General features: G+C 38.7%; 1 protein-coding gene across 3 annotated transcripts in view; it reads right to left on the bottom strand.

Moving 5' to 3' along the window:
* TBC1D14 (TBC1 domain family member 14) overlaps positions 1-19,931 on the bottom strand; it is a 65,965-nt gene that overhangs the window by 8,631 nt on the left and 37,403 nt on the right. For all 3 annotated transcript variants that reach the window (XM_035324127.1, XM_035324128.1, XM_035324130.1), the window contains 8 exons: positions 17,985-18,067; positions 16,172-16,289; positions 14,671-14,777; positions 13,724-13,804; positions 12,384-12,478; positions 11,258-11,329; positions 9,744-9,872; positions 6,659-6,768 (listed from right to left, as the gene is read on the bottom strand). In XM_035324127.1, coding sequence (XP_035180018.1) covers positions 6,659-6,768; positions 9,744-9,872; positions 11,258-11,329; positions 12,384-12,478; positions 13,724-13,804; positions 14,671-14,777; positions 16,172-16,289; positions 17,985-18,067 — 795 coding nt within the window. The remainder of the gene's footprint in view (positions 1-6,658; positions 6,769-9,743; positions 9,873-11,257; positions 11,330-12,383; positions 12,479-13,723; positions 13,805-14,670; positions 14,778-16,171; positions 16,290-17,984; positions 18,068-19,931) is intronic.

The raw sequence follows: 19,931 nt of genomic DNA, 5'->3' as shown, positions 1-19,931 counted from the left end.
ACCAATGCAATAGGAAGCAATTCAGCTGAATACTTTCCTGGTCACCAAGTGGCAGGCAAACGCTCAGCTAGCAGCTAGCCCTGCCTCAGCATAACCAACAATGCCTCTATTTTTTGCTCCGTTTTTATTCACAAAAGCTATTATTCTGTCATGATTCACACCTAGCCTGAATAACCCATGTGTATTAAATCTGCAACTACGCAGAAAATTAACTGTCAGAAGAAATAGGTACATCTATTTATTAGAATACTGCTTTTTGTAGGAAAAGATTTACTCACATAAAAAAGCTGTCATGTCAAATAAGGTATTTGACACTGATCTCTTCATAATTTGCATGCAAGTGCAATTTGCAAGAAATTCATAAAGCAATTAGCTTTCATTAATACTATCATGGAATTAAATGCATCAAGCCCTACGGATGGAGATTGGGCCCCCTAGAATAAGCAACGACACAACAGCAGGAATCATTTCTGCTAAGAATGGATCCAGTATTTGCTCCCTTAAAACATTTCCTCCAGAAAGACATTTTTATTAGACGTCTGAGCTACTGCTCTGAAAGCCAGCTGAAATTTATTACAGCAATAAAGCAGCTGCAGCAGCTCTCAGCAGCACTAGCACACCGCTTGCACACGATCTGCCTGCACAGACTGCAGGATGATTTTCTGCCTGCTGCTCTCTTTCAACTCACTGAAGTCCAAGATGCAGACAATGCAGTTAACAAGCGCGGAGATGACCATGTCAAAGAACTGTAAATGCAGGGCTCTGGCTGCTATCCGCTTGGAAGAGGAAAATAATAAGTACCAGATAGATGCTCCTGCTGCTCCCGGCCCTGCTTATGATGAATGCGTACTTTGAGGTAGATGCATGAAATCCTGGCTAGTTTGCTGCTCACAGGGAAAGCATATGACCGTCATCTTATCAAGAAAGCATTGTTACCATGATCATCATAGGCTCTATTTTAATCCCTCCCTCCCACTTTTTTTTTTTTTAAATTAAAAAGTCTTTATAAGATACTGTTAGCAAGAGTGCCGAAGGCAGCTATGCCAGATTTTGGATCGACAACTCAGGCACAACGCCAGTGCAAACCAGATCCAATGTATTCTCATACTGCATTGTTGTGGCCATATTTAGCAGCACAAAAAAAAATCTGCAACTTCTAAGTTCAGCTGTGGAAACTGCTAAACTAATGCACCTTTTAATGTTACTCTTGTATCCTCTCTGCTTTATCCTGGTACACTACTTCTCAGTTGTTACATTTTTATCTATTTCATCCACGTCTGCTTTGAGACAAAGACTGCCTCTTCCTAAGAGTTTGTGCATTACTTCATTGCATGGTGGCATTACAGACATCTGTTATTATGTAACGAGAACCATTCTCATTAGCACCTTTAGATTTACTGGAGTAAGACTGTTAAGTTTATTTAGTACAATTTTAAAATCATTGAGGTTGAAGAAAGCAGAAGCATTTACTTTGCCCCTTACAGCGCTAAGAAAAAGGTCACCATTACGTACTATGCTGTACTGACTACAACAGAACATCTTAATAAATTTGATTGCATTCAAAAAAGCATCAATACAAATACCACGCTAGTTTCTGGGCAATTTCATCAAGTCAGAAGCACCCAGAAGGCCCTGTTCTCTTGCCTAGGTGTGCTACATGGCAATGCAGAGCTTCACTTGATTTCACTCTAACCTGCAGTGACATGAGGATCAGCACGCTGTAAATTGAGCTAAACACTAATTTTTTGGAGTCTGGTAACAACAACTCAGATCAAGAAATGAGGATGTCATGAGAAACCTTTGGACAGAATTACAGCCAGGGTTTCTGATCCATTTTTTCTTTGAAAAGGAAGCATGCACCTAAAGCATCATCTTGAGCCTCATTTTTGGGGGGTTGGGTGACATGGACTATGTTTTTCCTGATGTGACAGACAGCAAGCCTATAAATATTTCACTGGAAGTGCCCACTACAAACATCCATCCACACAAACAAAACAGCTTGGACCTTTATCATAGCAAGCAAAGGGTGTCAATAGGAAGTTCGTGTTCACAGAGCACAACCACGGTCAATGCAATATTAAAGAACGCTGGTTTAGCCATCAGTACAAACAAAGCCCTGGGCTATAATTATTGCCCAAATCATTTTTCTGAGTGGGAATGAAGAGGTATTTGTATATTAGCAGCAGGCCATAAATAGTCTGCATGTGTCCTTTGTAAAGCCACATTCTGCTCTGCTCAGAAGAGCCTGTGGTCTATCAGCTGACAGTGCTGAGTGGCCAAAACCGGGCTATTCACACACTATTTCCTCTCTGTTCTCTGTGAACCTGACTGCACGTTGCTCTTTACAGCCCTTGCACACTCATTTCCTTTTATATTCTTCAAAAAAGTAAAAGCACGTCTAGCTTTTGAATTTTTACTAGGAAAAATAGCAGTTGGAATTTGAGCCTGAAGCACGTAGTCCTTTTTGAAAGAGATGCCTTACTGGTGGCAGGTATCCGCTGATAATCATTCTGCTGTACTTTTTAATTAAATTCTTAAGTCCTTGACGTCCTGCTGTCATAGAAGGCAGGGAGCTGGCAGGGGAGCTGCACTCCCTAAATCCTCTACCAGCCCCAAGAATGCCCAAAGCAGCATTACATCACATGTGTAGCACTGCTTTTTTCTTGGCACGTATCCCTCCAACAAGTGATTTAGGCATAACAATTTCACCGTCATTCCCTGCGGCACCGGATACGTGGAGGAGCACAAAGGAGACCAGTCGATCCCGCTGTAATTGCAGGAGGTTTCCCAGCAACTGGTCTGTGCGGCACTGGCTACTAGAGTCCCCCCAGAGCTGGCACCAGCTGAGATTTCCTGCACACATGCCTGCACAGTAACCATGCCAGCCAGCGGAATAGCAGCAGGCGTCCCTCTGGAGCTCAGAGCAAACATGCATTGAAATAAAAGTGATGTTGTCAGAGCAAGGCTGTTTCACTGAGATTTTTACCGACAACCAGGAGGTCTGTCTGTCTTAGAGAATTCACTGGGCGTGGAGTTGCACAAGCAACACTTCACCATATTCTCCCTTGAATGAAACATCATTGAAACTTCTTTCTTTCCAGAAACAGTTTTGTTTTTCACTGAGTAGTATCAGCACTACAGCAAATTCCCTGTCAGGCTGGCAGTCACTCTGGAGCCACAGGGCACATTATAAACAAAATTTTAAACTCCTTTGCTTTAATAGTTACTCAATTGCAAGGACGCTGACCCACCCCGTTTTCCCTTACATCTTTCCTATATTACTTCCTGGAAGGACAGCAGATACAAACTCCAATTCTCTTTAAATTTCCAGTGGATATTAAAAATATATATAAATCTGCTTCCTATGGGATCAAAGGATTTTTAAAGCAGGAAGGATATATATATTTTCATACACATTTATATGTGTAAATACATATATACACATCAACAGATACATTTAAGTATCATACTGAAATCTCACACAGTTGAACACCAACCCCACTGCCTAACAAAAACAAAGACACGGTTGGACAAGCTGACTAGTCAAGACCAATGTGAAGAAATTTAGTATAGAATTGGACAGGACTACTGTAAGAAGTCCTCATTCCTGAGGTTTAATATCATTTCAGCATCTTTCCTCTTGTCATTGGACATACCAGCCCCTGCTCTCTTCCATTTCTTCTACCCTATTCCAGCATTTTTCTGGCATTTTCCTGCTGTGCAGTACAGAAATCCAGTTCAGTTTATATTCTCAGCCTTCAGTCATAAAAAACTTTCTGATAGCATTTATAGATGCTGGGAGAAATGAGCCTATCCATCACACTCCCCCTCATTCCTCTGCTCATGCTGCATTAAAATGTAATCCCAGTGTAACAGCAAAGTCAAACAAAACCCATGCAACAGCACTCTCTGTGCAAGAGGCATGTGCAAATGAAAGGAACTCAAAGGCAGCAGGAAGCCTGTACGGATGAACAAGAAGCTCCTGACAAAAGTATACAAAAGGAATAAGGAGGGGAAGATGTCCCTGGAGGAATAGAGACACTGAGCACGCGCAGAAGAGATTAGAAGACCAAAGCCCAGCCGGAGTTAAATCTGGCTATGGCTGTTAAGGACAACTAGAAGGGCTTTGTACAGGTGCATCAGCAGAAAAAAAGATTAGGGAAAGCACGGGCCTGCTGCTGAATGGGACAGGGAAGCTGGTGAAGTGGTACATGCAGAAGGCTGTGCTACTCACTGCCTTCTTCACCTCAGTCTTTACTGAGAAGACTTGCCTTCAGGAAACCCCGGTCCTTCAGCCGAGTGGGGAAGTCTGGAGCAAGGAAACCCTGCTCTGGGCAGAGGAGGATCAGGTGAGAAACATTTAAACAAACTGGGCATATACAAGTGCATGGGTCCTGGTGAGAAACCCCCGAGTGCTGAGGAAGCTGTCTGGTGTCATTGTGAGGCTGCTCTCAATGGTATTTTAAAGATCATGGTGACTTAGAGAGGTTCCTGAAGACTAGAAGAACTTAACAAGGACAAAAGCTGATTGGGAGAAGTCAGTATGGATTTCTGAAGGCAAAATAATGCCTGAAAATGCCTGATAGCCTTCTATGATGACTGTCTTGGTGGATGCGGAGTGGATACTGCCCATCTTGATTTTAGCAAGATTTTCACCACAGTCTCCCATAAAATCCTCACTGATGAACTGATGAAGTATGGACTAGATAAATGAAGAGGGAGATGGACTCAAAATTGGCTGAAGTGCCAAGCTCAAGAAGTTATTAATCAGTGGCACAGACTAAAATTTCAAGCCAGGACACTGCTACAGTACTCCGGGGTTTGATATTCAGCCAATACTTTCAAACAATTTAATTACAGACACAGATGATGGATCAGGCTTTACCATCAGCAAGTTCGCAGGTGGTACAGAACTCAGAACAGTGGTTAATCCACCGCTCTAGAGGAACACACTGGAGAAACGAGCTGATGTGTGTCAACAAAGGGAAATGCCAAATCCTGCAGCTGGGCAGGAAAAAAGCCCAGGCACCAGTGTGTATGTGAAGACAACAGGCTGCAAAGCAGCTTTGCAGAAAAGGACCTGGAGGTCCTTTTGGACAAGAAGTTAAATATGAGCTGGTTACGTGCCTTGGGGACACAGGACACCAACCTCCTGGGCTGCAGCAGAAACAGCACTTCCAGCAGGCCAAGGCAGGTGACCCCTCCTCTCTTCTCAGCACCACTGAGGACAGCTCGGAGCTTCCCAGCACAAGAGACACAGACGCACTGGCACAAGTTCCGCTTGCCACAAATGTCATTAAAGGCTTGGAGCATCTGATACACAGGGAGAGGCTGAGAGAGCTGGGTCTGTTTAGCCATGAAGGGAGATGGCTTGCAAGGTGTAAAAATACTCAACAGGAGGGAATAAGAAGATTGAGACAGCCTCTTCACAGTCATATCCAGGTAAAGGACAAGAGACAATAGGCACAAATTGAAACGCAGGAAACTATTTAAACATGAGAAAATAAAAGCTTCTCTGTGATAGTGGTTGAACACTGTAACAGGTTGCCTGGAAAGGTTGTGGAGTCTCCATCCTTGAATATATTCAAAACCCTCCTAGCCAAGGTCCTCAGTAACCTCCTATAGCTGACACTGCTTTAAGCACTGGGTTTGGACCAGATGATCTCAGGCACTCTGTGATGCTGAGAAAGCTCACCTAGTGAAACTTCTAGCTGTGAGACTGGACAGAACAGCTCCAAAGGGATTTCTGTTCAATGAATCAACAACATATTCAGTGCTAACAACAAGCTCTGAAAGATCACAAGGACACTGAGAGCTTGGTTCAGATAGAAATGGATCAACAGTCATAAATGTTTTCTGAAGTAACAACTTATCAACCTCAGAAAAAAATTGCTGCTACTGGGGATTTTGTCTTTTACGGAAAGTATTTAGTCAAACACCTGACAGCAGAAGCTGTCAACAATTTAAAGGCAATCCAGTTTTCACAAAAAAGATTTCATATCTTCCTGAAATTGACAATAAACTATTGCTTGCTGAGAAGAGACATTTTAGCTGCCCCCAAACCAAAGCCTGATAGGCACAAATGCAAATACTCAATTTGGAGTACCTAATACCATGATGAAATTTGACAGGTGTGCAAATAAGACCTATGTCTTTTTCATCTCTAAGGCTGTAATTACAATAGAGCTAAGAAGAAGGGGAATTTCACCAAATAAAAAGATTTTAACTCCTTGTCTACTAAGTGGAATAGCCATAGTAATTAAAAGCAATCTGTGCTGGGACCCTCTAAATAGGATCTGAGACCACAGAACATAGGAGTAGAATGCTGCCCAAGAGTCATAGCTCATGCTTCCAAAAGCCTAGGTGCTTGTTTTCTTTGCACCTTATAGCTTTGGGAGGTGTCCCTGCCCATGGCAGGGGGATGAAATTGGGTGGGCATTAAGGTCCCTTCCAACCCAAACCATCCTGTGATTGTACGATTCTCTAAGCCTGTGGCAATGATTTGGATTGACAAATTCAATTACTGAACACCAGATAAAGCTTTTATCTTAACAAAAGAATACTAAAACAGTCCAAACCACTCCAGCTTATGTCAAGAATATAGACACGGAGCTATAAGCTGGTATGCATATTAGTAATTATACTGTCAATGTCTTACCAGTCAATAAGATAGATATCTGGAGTTAAGTTGTTCTTTTTGAAGTGAGCAAATAGCTTTGGCAGATTTTCTTCAAAGAATACCTCAAATGCAGCAAAGTAAGTCAACATCTGTGAAAACACCAGGGAGAAAAAACAGTTAGTTCTATTATTAATAGACTTCAACATATTATCTGTTGTTGGATTCATGTTCTTCAAAAATAAAATCATATGAATTACATGATGCCATACAGAGCTAAACATTTATGTAACACACAGCATCTGCAAACACACAGTTTAAGATCCATTCTATATTTTGTTCTCACATTAAACAATATCATTATTGTTGTGGGTCTTGGCCAGCTTCCTTTGGAAAGAAAAATAGTATCAGGTGAGAAGTTATTTGCTGATTACTCAAAATAATTGTAACAGAACGGTGCTTTATGTTTGTGGCAGTAACCTAATGTTACACTGAATAACATCCAAGACCCAATGGATTACAAAATGAAATACAAAACTGAAATAATTTAATAGTCCATAGCAAGAGTGATGAGTCCATTTGGCTCCAATCACAAATCATATTCTAATACCAAAGCTTCTATTGTATAACACATTTTAAAAATGAGATAATAGTTATTTTTATGGTAAATAGACAAAGTTCACACAGAAAAGCTGAAGATCAGGACAAAACACGCAAGAGAAACAGATTCCAACCCCCATCTGATACCTTATCCCCTTAACTGTACTGCTTTTAATATGAAAACTTGAATGTTATTTTAAAAATTTGAATATTTAGGACAAAATAGAAACAGAGGGCATGGAAAAGGAAAACATTCCTATCCAACTAAGAGTTAAAAACAAGTCTTTTTAACTTTTCCAAATTAATCCTCTTACTACTGCAGGAAGAAAAGTTTAACAAAGTCCTCAAATGACTCAGTAATTTAATTACAATCTCTTGTAAATAAAGAATGAAATAAAGAATGGTTGTGGTATCTTTGAAGTACAAGTTGTACTAGCATGCTTTTCCCTGATACACCATGACAGTAAAAGAGAAGCCTTTTGTGTGAAATCCTTTAAAAGGAGGACAGATGCTTACCTGTTTTTTGATAACCTTATAGAAATGTTTTCCTGTTTCATCTGAATGTAGTGACAAATTCTAGACTATCTTCCTTAATAGCAGCACGTAAAAAATTGACTTTCAAGCCAATCTGAGATGGGCATGCTACAGAATAGCATGAAATAGCTGTACAAAGTTAGGTAAAATCTCTAAACCACCCGTTAGTCAGAAAGAGCTTCACAGTAAACCGGAAAATAGAAACCTACTTTAGAGAACTCTACAACTGAAACAATTTCCCAATATGTATTTTTAAATACACAAAGTCCAAGCATCACGTGAGATTCATTAGTGCAAAGAAGGAAGCAGGCTAATGCAAGACAGTCCTACTTCCAAAATGTTGTTTTCAAGCCAACACCACAGTAAAAAAATTCCTACTAAAGCACTTCAGAAGTACTGTAAAGCAGGGAGCTTTACACTGCCACAATCACATCTGTTGATAGAAATGAAGGCAGCTCAATTAGAAATGCAGTAGCAGTTCAGGTATTTATCTTGATCAAATCAGCATACAGTAAGACATTTACCTAGTAGTAATTAAAAAAAAATCCTGTTTAATAAAAATTTAACCAAGAAAATAAATCAAGTGAAATCAGAATAAACTACTATGATTTCCAAAAGTACCTCTTAAATAAATTAGAAAAAGTAAAACCAATATAAGACAAATTAGCATTTGAGCATTAAGTTGTGGAACTGACAAAAAAAAAGTTCAGGACGCACAACAGAACAGAGTATTAACCACAAGAAGACAAAAACATCTCACTTTTGTCTCATCACTAGTTACAAAGTTTTCCTTGTGGTGTGAATCATGGCTTTGCAATTTCACAGTATGTTAATACTCCTTCGTGTAGCACCACCTCTGCTGTTCTGCAAGCATCCTTCTATCACGTAGCCTCTACTTGTCTAAGCTAACAAAACGGAAGGGCACTATCCAAGGGGAAACTAGAAACACCATTACAGCTAATATACATCTTATTCTAGATAATTTAATTCGGAACCATCTTCAAAAGATCTATATTTACACACTGCATGAGTGAGCATGTCCTCCTTTTTCAAATAGTAGTAATGGAGATGATTGATACTGCTTGTAGCAATGCTGTCTGAGCTGTTGTACATCTCCCACAGGCATTTACAACTGACTCAGAAGCTGTAACAAGGAATTACACGTGTTTTTCCAGCAGAAAATTCCAATAGGATCCCTAGAGTCCCACTGTTTAACCAATGCAAGTGATCACTGTTGATGTTATCCATTCCCCTGCTTTATTTCTCCCATTTAAACCCTTGAGAAAGCTGGTTCTACTTTTATAGCATTAATGGGTAAATAAATTAAAAGCAAATACAGAATGCTTTTTTGAAAAATACTTTAAAAATAAATTAACAATGTATTTCAGGAGATGAGTCCTACTTTGCTGTGGTACACAAGTAGCCCAGTATACATCCTAACAAAGAATTTCAGACACAGTGTGAATGAGGCACCCAACTTTCGTTGAAAACTGGGGAGGAGAGGGTTGTCTGCTCATCTGATTTCCCCCATGCCATCTTGAAAACATAACTGCTACAGAGTAAAGAGACAGGAAATCCAGCTCTTTTGGGAGCCTATTTAAGCAATGTGTTAGTTTGGGATAAAAAGCACCTTCAAACCACTTCTAAGACTATTAAACTATTTTCAGCTTTCAGCTACAGTGCTCAAATTTAAAAACACCTACAATAATATTCTCCTAACTATTCTCTGGGCATCATAAAATACTCAGCAGCTGAGCAACTTCATTCACCTGCCTCTTCAAAAGCTTGGTAGGGTGTTCCCTAGTTCCAGTTTGGTTTGTTTGTTTTGAGGGTGGTGCACATGTGTGCCTCTGCTATTTTTTTATTTTTTATCAAGCTTGTTGCCTTAAAATAAATTCAGACATTTCCCAGGCTACTGAGCTCATGTTTTGTTTTGTTTTTTAACTTTAGACATATCCACAATATGTCGACTACAGTTTTATTGCATACTTACAAGGCCATGGTCCACACGGAAAAACGCCATCTGACAGGGTTTATTTAAAAGGTTAGAAAAAGCAATGAAGGCATCTGCAGTATCCAAGTTCAAGATCAATACTGCTGCTATGAATGACATGCCCTGTACCTGAAGAAAGAAAAAGCATCACCATTCAACAAGAACTGTATTCTTTCAAGAACACTGCCCCATTTTGTTGTTGCAATCACTACTGTTTAACACATTCACTGGGCTATTGAATTTTGCAAAACTTTCAGAAAGGGAGGATTTTTTTAACCTGCATAACCACTTGGTATTGAATGCTGAGAGCACGGAAGCTAATGATTCCCATGTTGCCTCCCTTCAGAGACTCCAAGTAAAATTCCTGAAAAAGGCCAGGATGACATCACTCTCAAATACGCAGAATAAAACTCTTTCTGAAGAACAGAATGAAGATTTTTTTCTGGTCCCTCTTCTCATAGGAATGGGACATATATACCTTGATCTGTGAAAAGCTGTACTAGGACACTGGAGACTAATTATGTTTCTTTTTCAATCAGTAACCTGGCAGTTATGGAGAGCTGCAATGGCTCATTTGGCAAGCAGCAGCATTTTAAAATTAAGCACATTTCGTTTTCCATAAGCTCATGCTATTGTTGCATTTTTCCACAGTTTATTATGGAATTAGCACAGAACCTAGGCAAAACTCACCCACCCAAAGGGTGTAGTGCTGCCATCACTGGGTCACATGGACCGAGGTGTGACAGTCCTTCCTGCAAACCTGAGGAACGAGCTCCTTCCTAACACAACAACAGGTTCCAGGCCAAATGAAGCACACCAGCTCATCTGCTCTTTTTCTAGTTTCCAGGCAGTCATGTTCAGATTTTGCCAAGTAGCCAGTGCTACTCACAGAACAGGAATGGTATTTTTCTACATTTGCCTTCTATAAAACAAAAGCTCCCAAATAAACAAGCTCTTATACACATCCCTGCTCTGTATTTTTCTGTTGTTGTTGTTTTGTTTTTTTCTCCTCCAGACTAAATAAAGTATCTGCAATCCACTCTGTTCTTTCATAATCACTGCTTTGAATCCTTTGAGGAAGCTCGTGTGGCCGTGATGGATGCTGCTTTACAGACAGTTCCAGAAGCTCACAACACGAAGGCACAGAAATGTGTATCAAGAGGAGTAAGAAACACAATTCAACAGAACAGCCTCAGTAACACTGCCATTAAGAACAGTATGTACTTCAAAGGACCAATTTAACTACATCTTCTCTTTCAACACCAATTTTCAAGCACTGAAGATACGTACTTTTGAGTTTTCCAATGACTTAACCAATTAAAAAGTTTAAATTTAGCAGCAGAACCATTATATATGACACACACCTCCCAAGCATGTATTGGCATATAAGCACACAGAAACCCCATCATTATTCACAAAATAATTTAATGCTGGTCTACAAAGGGCTGATTAGCACACTCTTCCCTCCTCCTCTTTCTCCCTCCCCACCCCAGACGAAAAAATGATTCACTTACATAGCCTACATCAGGTCTGTAACAAGTATAGGCTCCTAAAATACTGTGCAACGTGTCATGGTAAGGACCCCCCTATAATTAAACAAAAACAAGACAATATGTCTAAGTATGTAACAAGCATGTTCAAAACCCATCAATGCTATAGACAGTATCTATTACTTTCAACTGAAGACGTGTTGTTTCCCTCTAGAGCTCTGAACACCCCCGACTCCTTCAAAAAAATCTTTAGCTTTACAAGCAGGATAGAGCCGTCTGCATCACGTTACGATGCATACCGTTCATTCGATACATCGGCTACGCATTATATTCTTGTACAAGAGAAATGTAAGCCTCAGAGATTCAGTATAGCTTAGCAGCATTTTGACAATTGTGCCAAGAAAGCAGAACACTAATGAGAACTACTTAATTGTCTATTAGACTAGAGGCAGAACGCAATCATGAAGGGAACAGTTAAAACAATCTGCTGTAGCACACCCACAGCTTGTATCCAGCATGACATCTATGGACAAAAAGGATTTTATGTTGTAGACTATAAACAGCTGCCATATCAAGCACTAAGTATGATAACTGGCCGAGAATTTCCAAAGGGAGAAGTTTTCAACCCAAGAATGCTGATTCATCAAAACCTCATTTTTAATAAGCATCCTGAAATTTGTGTACAGAAAGTCAAAATATTTGCTTAAAATGAGTTATTGAAGCACACCAAAAACACATGAGTTACATCAGCCTTTCATGGAACAACAACAACAACAAAAAAGATTACCAAATTTTGCTTGCTTGCTCTCACTTTACTGTGCTCTGTCTCACTTACCATTTATTTGTAACCCACCAGTGTTGATTCACTGACTAGGAAACACTAACCTGTATCACTTAGGCAGAAACCAGCGTGAACTGGATTAGATGAATCAAGGCATGATGATAAACCAGCAGATTGTTTTTTCACTTCTTCCCAATGACTACCTTAGAGTTAGTAATTTCTAAATTTCCAAAAGCTTTAGGAACTTTTTCTCTCAAGATGTCTGCTCCTTCAGATTTGATCACAGTGGGCTGTTTTAACCCAGCGACAAACAAGATTTTGTAAAGTTAATTTATCTCAGCATTCATGATAAAAGTTAACATTACTTACCTGCTGGAATATACAGAGATTAGGAAACGTTCTTGAGATATCCAGTTTTATTAACTCCAAACTTGCTTCTCTGTCAGCTGCAGAAAATCCAGCATCTACAAAAGCCAAAATTACTGCATTTATTACATGGGTCACTGCATGCTACTCTCCCCTCACACCATAAAGCAGTGAGGGAAAAGCCTCAGTGACAGACAGAAGGCAAGGCAGGCCAGGGATGTCACTGGTAAGCTCTGACAAGTCAAGAGACATATGCAAGCCCGTTGACCTGTAACCCCTAGCCTTCAACAAGGCTTCCTAATGTCTCCTGAAGTAGCTGCTTCTGTGGATAGGTCCTGGTGGGAGGGACAAGAGCTACAGAAGTATAGGATGGATGTCACCTATCTTTATTACTATCAACTCTCTTTCCAAAATTGTGTTTATTTACTCTTTGTACGTGTTATTAAAGATCATGGTCACCACAATACAGTCCATAACTGAAATGGATCTCTCACAAAGTCAATTTCGAAAGCATTAGAGATCCAAAAATTTCATTTCTACTTTGTCTGTCCTGGTTAAATATGTTAAGGAGCTACCTACCACTACACAATGAGGAATCAAAAACCAAGAGCTGTTACTTGCAAATAGTATTAGCATATAATGGTCACATGAGCATATATACATCCCAGAAAATAAAGTGCAAGATAAAGTTGGAAATGTACTAGATGTTGTTGTACTTAAGATGCGGGAAACCAAATCTCAAGAGAACAAAGCAGGGGGTTTCCAATTAAAAACATTTTTTTCTGTTGATAAATACCAGTTCTCCTTTTTCTGCTCAGAGTGTAATTACTCACCAAAGGCAAATTTCAAGTGTCTATATACACAGTTTAACACTCACTCAAAAAATACAACTCTTTTAATCAATTAGTAAATCTCAAACCACTTCATGTGCAAAAATAAATTGCTGCTCTCTGAAACATGCCCAAGAGACAGACTCCAAGCTGCACTAAGGGACCAAACTGTAACTTTCCACTGCGATTTGAGTTTCAATTCCAAAACTGCAGATGCAGCAAAATATTTTAGTGCTGCAATCCAATTTATAAGCCCCCAAACCTTCCTAGTTTTCCTACAAATTAGTATCAGTAATACTTGAACTGTACCTAGAGCTAGCTTTTAAAGAAAAATGAACAAGTGTGGTGTACTAAGAAGAATTCAGCTATCTTTTGCTTCCACAGAAAGCTTTCTTTTTTTACCAGACTCATCTTTATAGTTTTTTTTGTTTGTTTAAAATCTGTTATTTACGGAACAATTTTACCAGATGTTGTATTTTGTAACACAGCATAAATTATTCATGAAAAACATACCTTCACATTCTACTTCAGCCCCTCCTGTGCTAAGTGATCGCCATTTCTCTTTGGCACGAGCCAGGCAAATATCATACAGTTCTGGAAAAAGAAAAACAGAAAACCAAAGCTACTATTTGCATGCATGCATGCCCACTGTCAGGTTCTAACCACGTACCATATGAGCAGCGTTGCTCCAGTCATTACAACCAGCAGTACCTCTAACATACTGATTGCATTTTTAAGTAGATTATGGTTCTGAAAGACTTGTTCCACTGACCTATAATTTACGATTTCCAGAGAAAAGTAAAGGCAATCAAGGCACAAACTACGTTCTGTGTTCAAGCACTTACAAAGCTCTGACATTCAAAGTTACAGTCTGAATGGATAACTAGGATAAGCCTAGAAAATTCAATGCAAGAACTAAAGCTACAGTAACTAAAACAAACACAGAAAAGCAGCACAATACAGCAAGAAGACAGGCAGTCCACAGCATTTCCATATTATAATTAATTGGAAGCAAATGGAATTAATTGCTCTTTCAGACCTGTTTTTCTGCAGTCCAAAGCAGCACACTATTTGTTTTCACAAACATACACATAAACAAAAGCACAAATTTTTCCCAGAGGGTTTTTAATCTCGCACAAGCCTGATGTCTTGATCTAATTCAAGAGCATGCATAGTCATAGCCATTACAAAATGAACAGCAATTCTAAATTAGGAAAAAAAAATCTTGAGTCATTAATTCCAACCATCTCCACCTAACATCAAAGCAAGACACAGAGAAGGTAATAATCATAAGCAATACACAGTAGCAGTCCTATAACAGCTACAAGATTAAAAGATACAGTATTTTTGAACAAACCATGTAAAAGCACCACAAATAAAACCTGATTAAATAATACCTCATAGACTATCCCCTTACTATTTCTCTTGATAGCGCAATGTAGACAAAACAACAGTCTTACCATGGGTGATGTTTAACTCGTTGCCAATTGCCAAGCTCCAGACTTTGCCTCTCACGCTCGGTGGAATGCCCTGCCACCACAACTCTCGAACTTTACGGGAACAACACCTGTTTAAAACAAAACATATTCTTCTAAGAAATATCTCATTGTCAGAGGAATCATCAGTGTGTCCCCCTAGCACGGCTGAAGGGATACAGACCAAAATGAACATCAATGGCCCAAAAAGTCAAAAAGGATCTTTGTGTATCGATTGTTCAGTACTATTTTGCTTTGAACTGTAAAGGAAAGCTTCATTCCTTCCAAAGTCAATGACTTATTTTGACAGGAGCACTACAGTCACAGTAACTGCAATCTGCCACCACACACGATCAAGCCAGAATCCCGCCAGCAAAACATATCAAGATGCAACAGTAGGAGGGAGCATGAGAGGCATTTTAACAGAACACAGGCTAGGGCTGACATTTTCCAATCTGAGAAGGTCAAAGGAGGAAAAGGGTATCACTGAAGCACCAATTAAAGTTGCTGGGAGTGACAAAGAACACAGTAACCCATTTACCTAAAAGCAGACTCTGAATTAAATGTAAAGTATGGAATACACTGGGTAACTTCTGCATTTGTATACTGGTAACAGGAAAAGGTATACTTAGTTTCACAATACAAACAACAAGAGTCTTCAAATAGCAAATAGACAGGCATTTAATCTACAGTTTCCTTATATGTAATCTACTGTTTCAGTTCAACTGAGTTTTCCAACGAATTCCATCGGTACTTTTAACACATTCTCAGGACAACTGAATCCCACGATTAAGCGAATTGCAGTTATAAAAGACATGGAGTTTTCGGTTGCTGGGTTGGTTTTCCTCACATGGGATGGAGGGGGAGGGGGTTGTTGCTTTCGTCTTCCCCCTTTTTTTTTTTTTTTTTGGAGATGACTAGCAAAATAGCAAAATCCATGAAAAACCTGGGGAGTGAAGATAACTTTCCAATTGCATGTGCTGTGTCTTAGTAAAAATCTTTCAGTAATTATTTTTTTTCAGTAACTTTTTCACTACTCTTCTTTTCCATCACTTGATTATCTCTGTAGGTATGCCACTAATTAGAGGCTTAATAATACCATACACATACTTCAGTCCGCATCTGGTACTGAAACATCAAGCTCAAGTAGTCAAGGAAAGCTCATTTCTGATAAATGCATGGTGTTGAAGCATTACACTTCCTGCTCATACATTTTCTACCACAGACCACTTCTCAGCCTGTCAGTTTCTGAATACTCTCAACCTCCATTAAAGACCAGTAATGGCAAGTAGAACTGCATCGCTTTTAGCCACCTTATCAAAATAAGGAAGCTTATGTTGTTCGTTTTCTTTGCAGTTGTCCAAAGGTGACTTTCAAACAAAAGCTTTCGACTCTATTTAAAATTACACTTGCTAACTTTGTAACTGCTTTTCAGGACACAGACTTGACAGCTTTAATTAAAACTCATTATAACATACTGTCTTACATAGTTTCCCAGTTGGGCAAGATTTCATTGTTCCAAGTTAGAACAGCATTGCCTATGCTGTCCTCCAGCTTACAGCGTTCCTCCAGTTGTTTCTTTCTCTTCTGGGCTTCTTTGAGCTCTGCAGGAAAACAATTTCCTTTTCAGTTTAATAAAGCCAGGAAACAAATACTTCAGTTAGCTACGCAGGACTACATTGCCACGTACAATCACCAAATATACACATAAATTTACAGCAGACTCTTCTGATTCTAAAACTTCAGCGTATGGTTAATCTTAGTGTCCTACATCACAAATCTACATATTGGAATCTTTCAGAATAAAACCCCACATTTGTCTTGGTGAGCTTAAACACACTGCACATTTTTGTATTACCATTCAGTATTTCTTCCTGAATCATCAGTTACTGTTTTTTCCCCCACAAGCAAATTTGTTAGACAAGCAATTTAACAAATGCAGGCAGACACTCTTTATAGCATCACAGTGGAAATACAGAATGTGCGTGCATGTGCACGCAATCAACAATATTGGAAAGTAATGACATGGCAAGGAAAACTAACGGAAGAACACCATGTACCACGATCTTTGGAAAAAACACATACAACCTGATGGGTCCACTTTAAAACCCAACAGAAGCCATGCCTGGACCATACTGTCTCCTGTTCAGCTTTGATACCAGCTCTTTGTAAGACTGTCCAAATGGGGGCTTGCATTTTTCTCTGTATAAAAACAGTGCCTACACGCTGATTTTCTGACCTCTACACATTACTCTGCCAAGTTGTTCATCTGTGGAGTGGCTGTAGGGAAGATGTTTTATTGGGTATTTATTGGGCAGAATGAGGTACTCCCATCCAGTGAAGACAGCACACTGGCTTGACCCAATGCCTAACCTGAGCATTACTCCAGTTTTTGCCAAACCATCTATCATGTATGCAACGAAAGAACAAATAATCTCCTTTGGGCTACCAACCATTAAATGGATATACTGACATGAGTCACATAAAAGAGGAGGATGAATTTCCCTGGTAGGTGTATGATGTTCAAACAGCATATTTTTATTAAAACGTCAACTGCAGAAAGCAAGGAAGTTTTAAGTTTCTATCATCTTCCTACTGTTTCATATGGCTCAGGGGTTTGGCTGGCTGCAAAAAAAATATTTCCAGAAGCTCTCCCTGGACACACAACTTCCATGAGTTCAAATTTCCCATTATTGCAATGCTTGGTTTTATTAGAAAGCCCTTATGGTCAAAAATACCTGCAGGAAACCACTACTGTCAGCTCCACCTGATGTGCACAGTACAATGTTACTTAGACACATCTGTAAACAATGACAGATAAGAAGAACCTTAGGCAAGTTGTAAATTTGAAGTGGGAGATGGATTATCAAATAAAATAATTCCATCTTCTATCTGTAAAATGTATCTAATTACGTACTGCAGCCTCAACAAATTGTTCCTGACACAAAACTATCAAAAAATTTTAGTTCTCTAAAAAATCTACTCTTAATTTGACTGATAATCTAATTCACTATATTAGTAGTTTTTTAAACCTACAGACAGATGCTAATCAATTATTTCAGAATTGGAAATTCTTAAAAAAATTCTTTCCAGGTAGGTTCTTGGAATGTTTTTCAGATGAAGGTGGGGCTTTTTAACGAAACTACCTCTGTCCTTCCCTCTTCCCTGGATTGATTCTCTTTTGAAGGGAGGTATAAATCTCTCACATTATAGAAAAACTGATTGACACAAGTGTATTTCAGGTTTAGAAATACCCCTCAACTATACTGTTCTCCTCTGAAGAGGAAAAATTCCATCACCTCTTTTTTTTGCTTGAACCACCATTTCTTCGTACTGTTGTCTGTGTTTCTGAGCTTCTTCTGCTGGTTTTGCTGGGAGGTTCCTTAAATTAAAAAAATAAAATAAAATAAAAAAATAAAAAAAAACAGTATTTAAGTTGGCATGCCTGTCTAAAGACAATTCTAGACACTTCTAAAAGAAAGGCATAATGCTGCCTCATGTCAAAATATTTGATCAAAAAGTAGTCCAACAGATTCTTGGAAAGATGTTTTTTGTCAGAGTCAGCAGAAGAAAAGGAAAGAACACTGACCAGCTATGACTGACTCCTTTTATACACAAAATATGCTGAGTAATTTCCTTTTGTTTGGTAATTTCAGCATTTTTATTATTAAACCAACTGAGCCCACAGACTAATCTTCATAAATAAAGGGAAAACAGTCATATCAAGCTGGTGGATTTATTTTTAAACTTATCTCTACAGATAAAAGTAGGAAAGTTTATTCACTCACTGTGTACCTCACTTAAGAACTACATCCATAATTTTATTTACTCATGCAGTAATGACTCACCACACCAGTTTCCTTTTCCTTCTGATCTCAGAGACCCCATTTCTATTTCAGAAGGTTTAGCTCCTTGCCCTCACTTATACCGCAATAAGTGGTACTGGAGACATTCTGTATATTCTCCATTTCTTAAGGACATCATCATATATGTCAGATGATGTATCTGTTAAGATTCTGTTAAGATTCAACCTTTTCCAGTTAAAGGTAGAGAGACCAGATAATACTAACTGATTTTTCCCTGGAAGTTTTCCCTAAACCCTACAGGTGAGTAGGAAACCAAGAGCAGCCAAATTGCAAAATATCTCACTGCATTTCTTTGGAAATCTTACATTTTTTTGTTGCAGAAGATCAACAAGTAATTACTTAAATCCTAACCGTTTTTTTTTTTTTTTTTTTAATAAAATAAAAAAATAAACCATAAACTAAGTAAATAATTTTAAAAGATTTTTTTTAGACAGACTCATTGGAGGACAGCGCTGTTGCTCAGAACAGTTTCCGCCACGAGGCAAAAGAATGATGATTTAACTGTATAGAATCTTTTAAAACTTTTTTGCTAGAAATTCCTCACCCTAACAACATTAGGAAAAAAAAGCAGAATCTGATTGTTGTCCTGTCACGTAGCATTAATTCAATCTAGCTGAACACTGTATGTCTCAAAGCATCGCACATGAAGAATGATTTTAACAGGTTTTAAATAATACAGGTAAGCTACTACATATTGTTTCCAGCTGTACACAAGAAAACCTGCTATAACAAATAATTACTCTTACGTTGTTCTAGATGTTCCAAGAAGCCTTGGCATGTAGCCTACCAGCCAACAAAAGTGTCTTAAATGACCCTACAACTAAACTAGTTTGATATGAGCATTCTTCATATGCATTTGTTGATGAAAGCATAGACCTGTGCTATGCCAGTTCTTTGTACCAACGCACAGCAATATTAAAAATGCAGACACCACACCTGCAAAAATGTGCATCATTCATGAATTGTCTAAATATGACTGAATTTGTGAAATTTGGGAGTAAACCATGGTAAATAAATCTTCTGGGGGTTGGTCTGTAAAGGCAAGAATCTTTTTGCAGTAACAGAAGCAAACAACTTCTCAAGTACTTGACAACCTTTATAACATGATGCTGATCCCACTGCAGAACAATCATTATATTCTTTCATTATTTATGCGGGTTTGGTCTTTCTCTGTGCAAACAGGACACCATATCCTTGCTTCTATATTTCTTTAGCATATACCAGCTTCATTTTTATCTTTATGATCTCTAAGGGAAAATAAAAATCCCTTATTCATGTTCAGAAGCTAGAATTACTCAAAACTAAAGCTCTGCTCTCCTAATTATCACCTTCCACGAAATGCCATAGCTTTTACTATAAAATAACACTACTTTTGTTTGA

The sequence above is a fragment of the Oxyura jamaicensis genome, chromosome 4 (assembly GCF_011077185.1).
Source record: "Oxyura jamaicensis isolate SHBP4307 breed ruddy duck chromosome 4, BPBGC_Ojam_1.0, whole genome shotgun sequence".
Taxonomy (NCBI): Eukaryota; Metazoa; Chordata; class Aves; order Anseriformes; family Anatidae; genus Oxyura; species Oxyura jamaicensis.
This window is presented reverse-complemented; position numbering and strand designations above follow the sequence as displayed.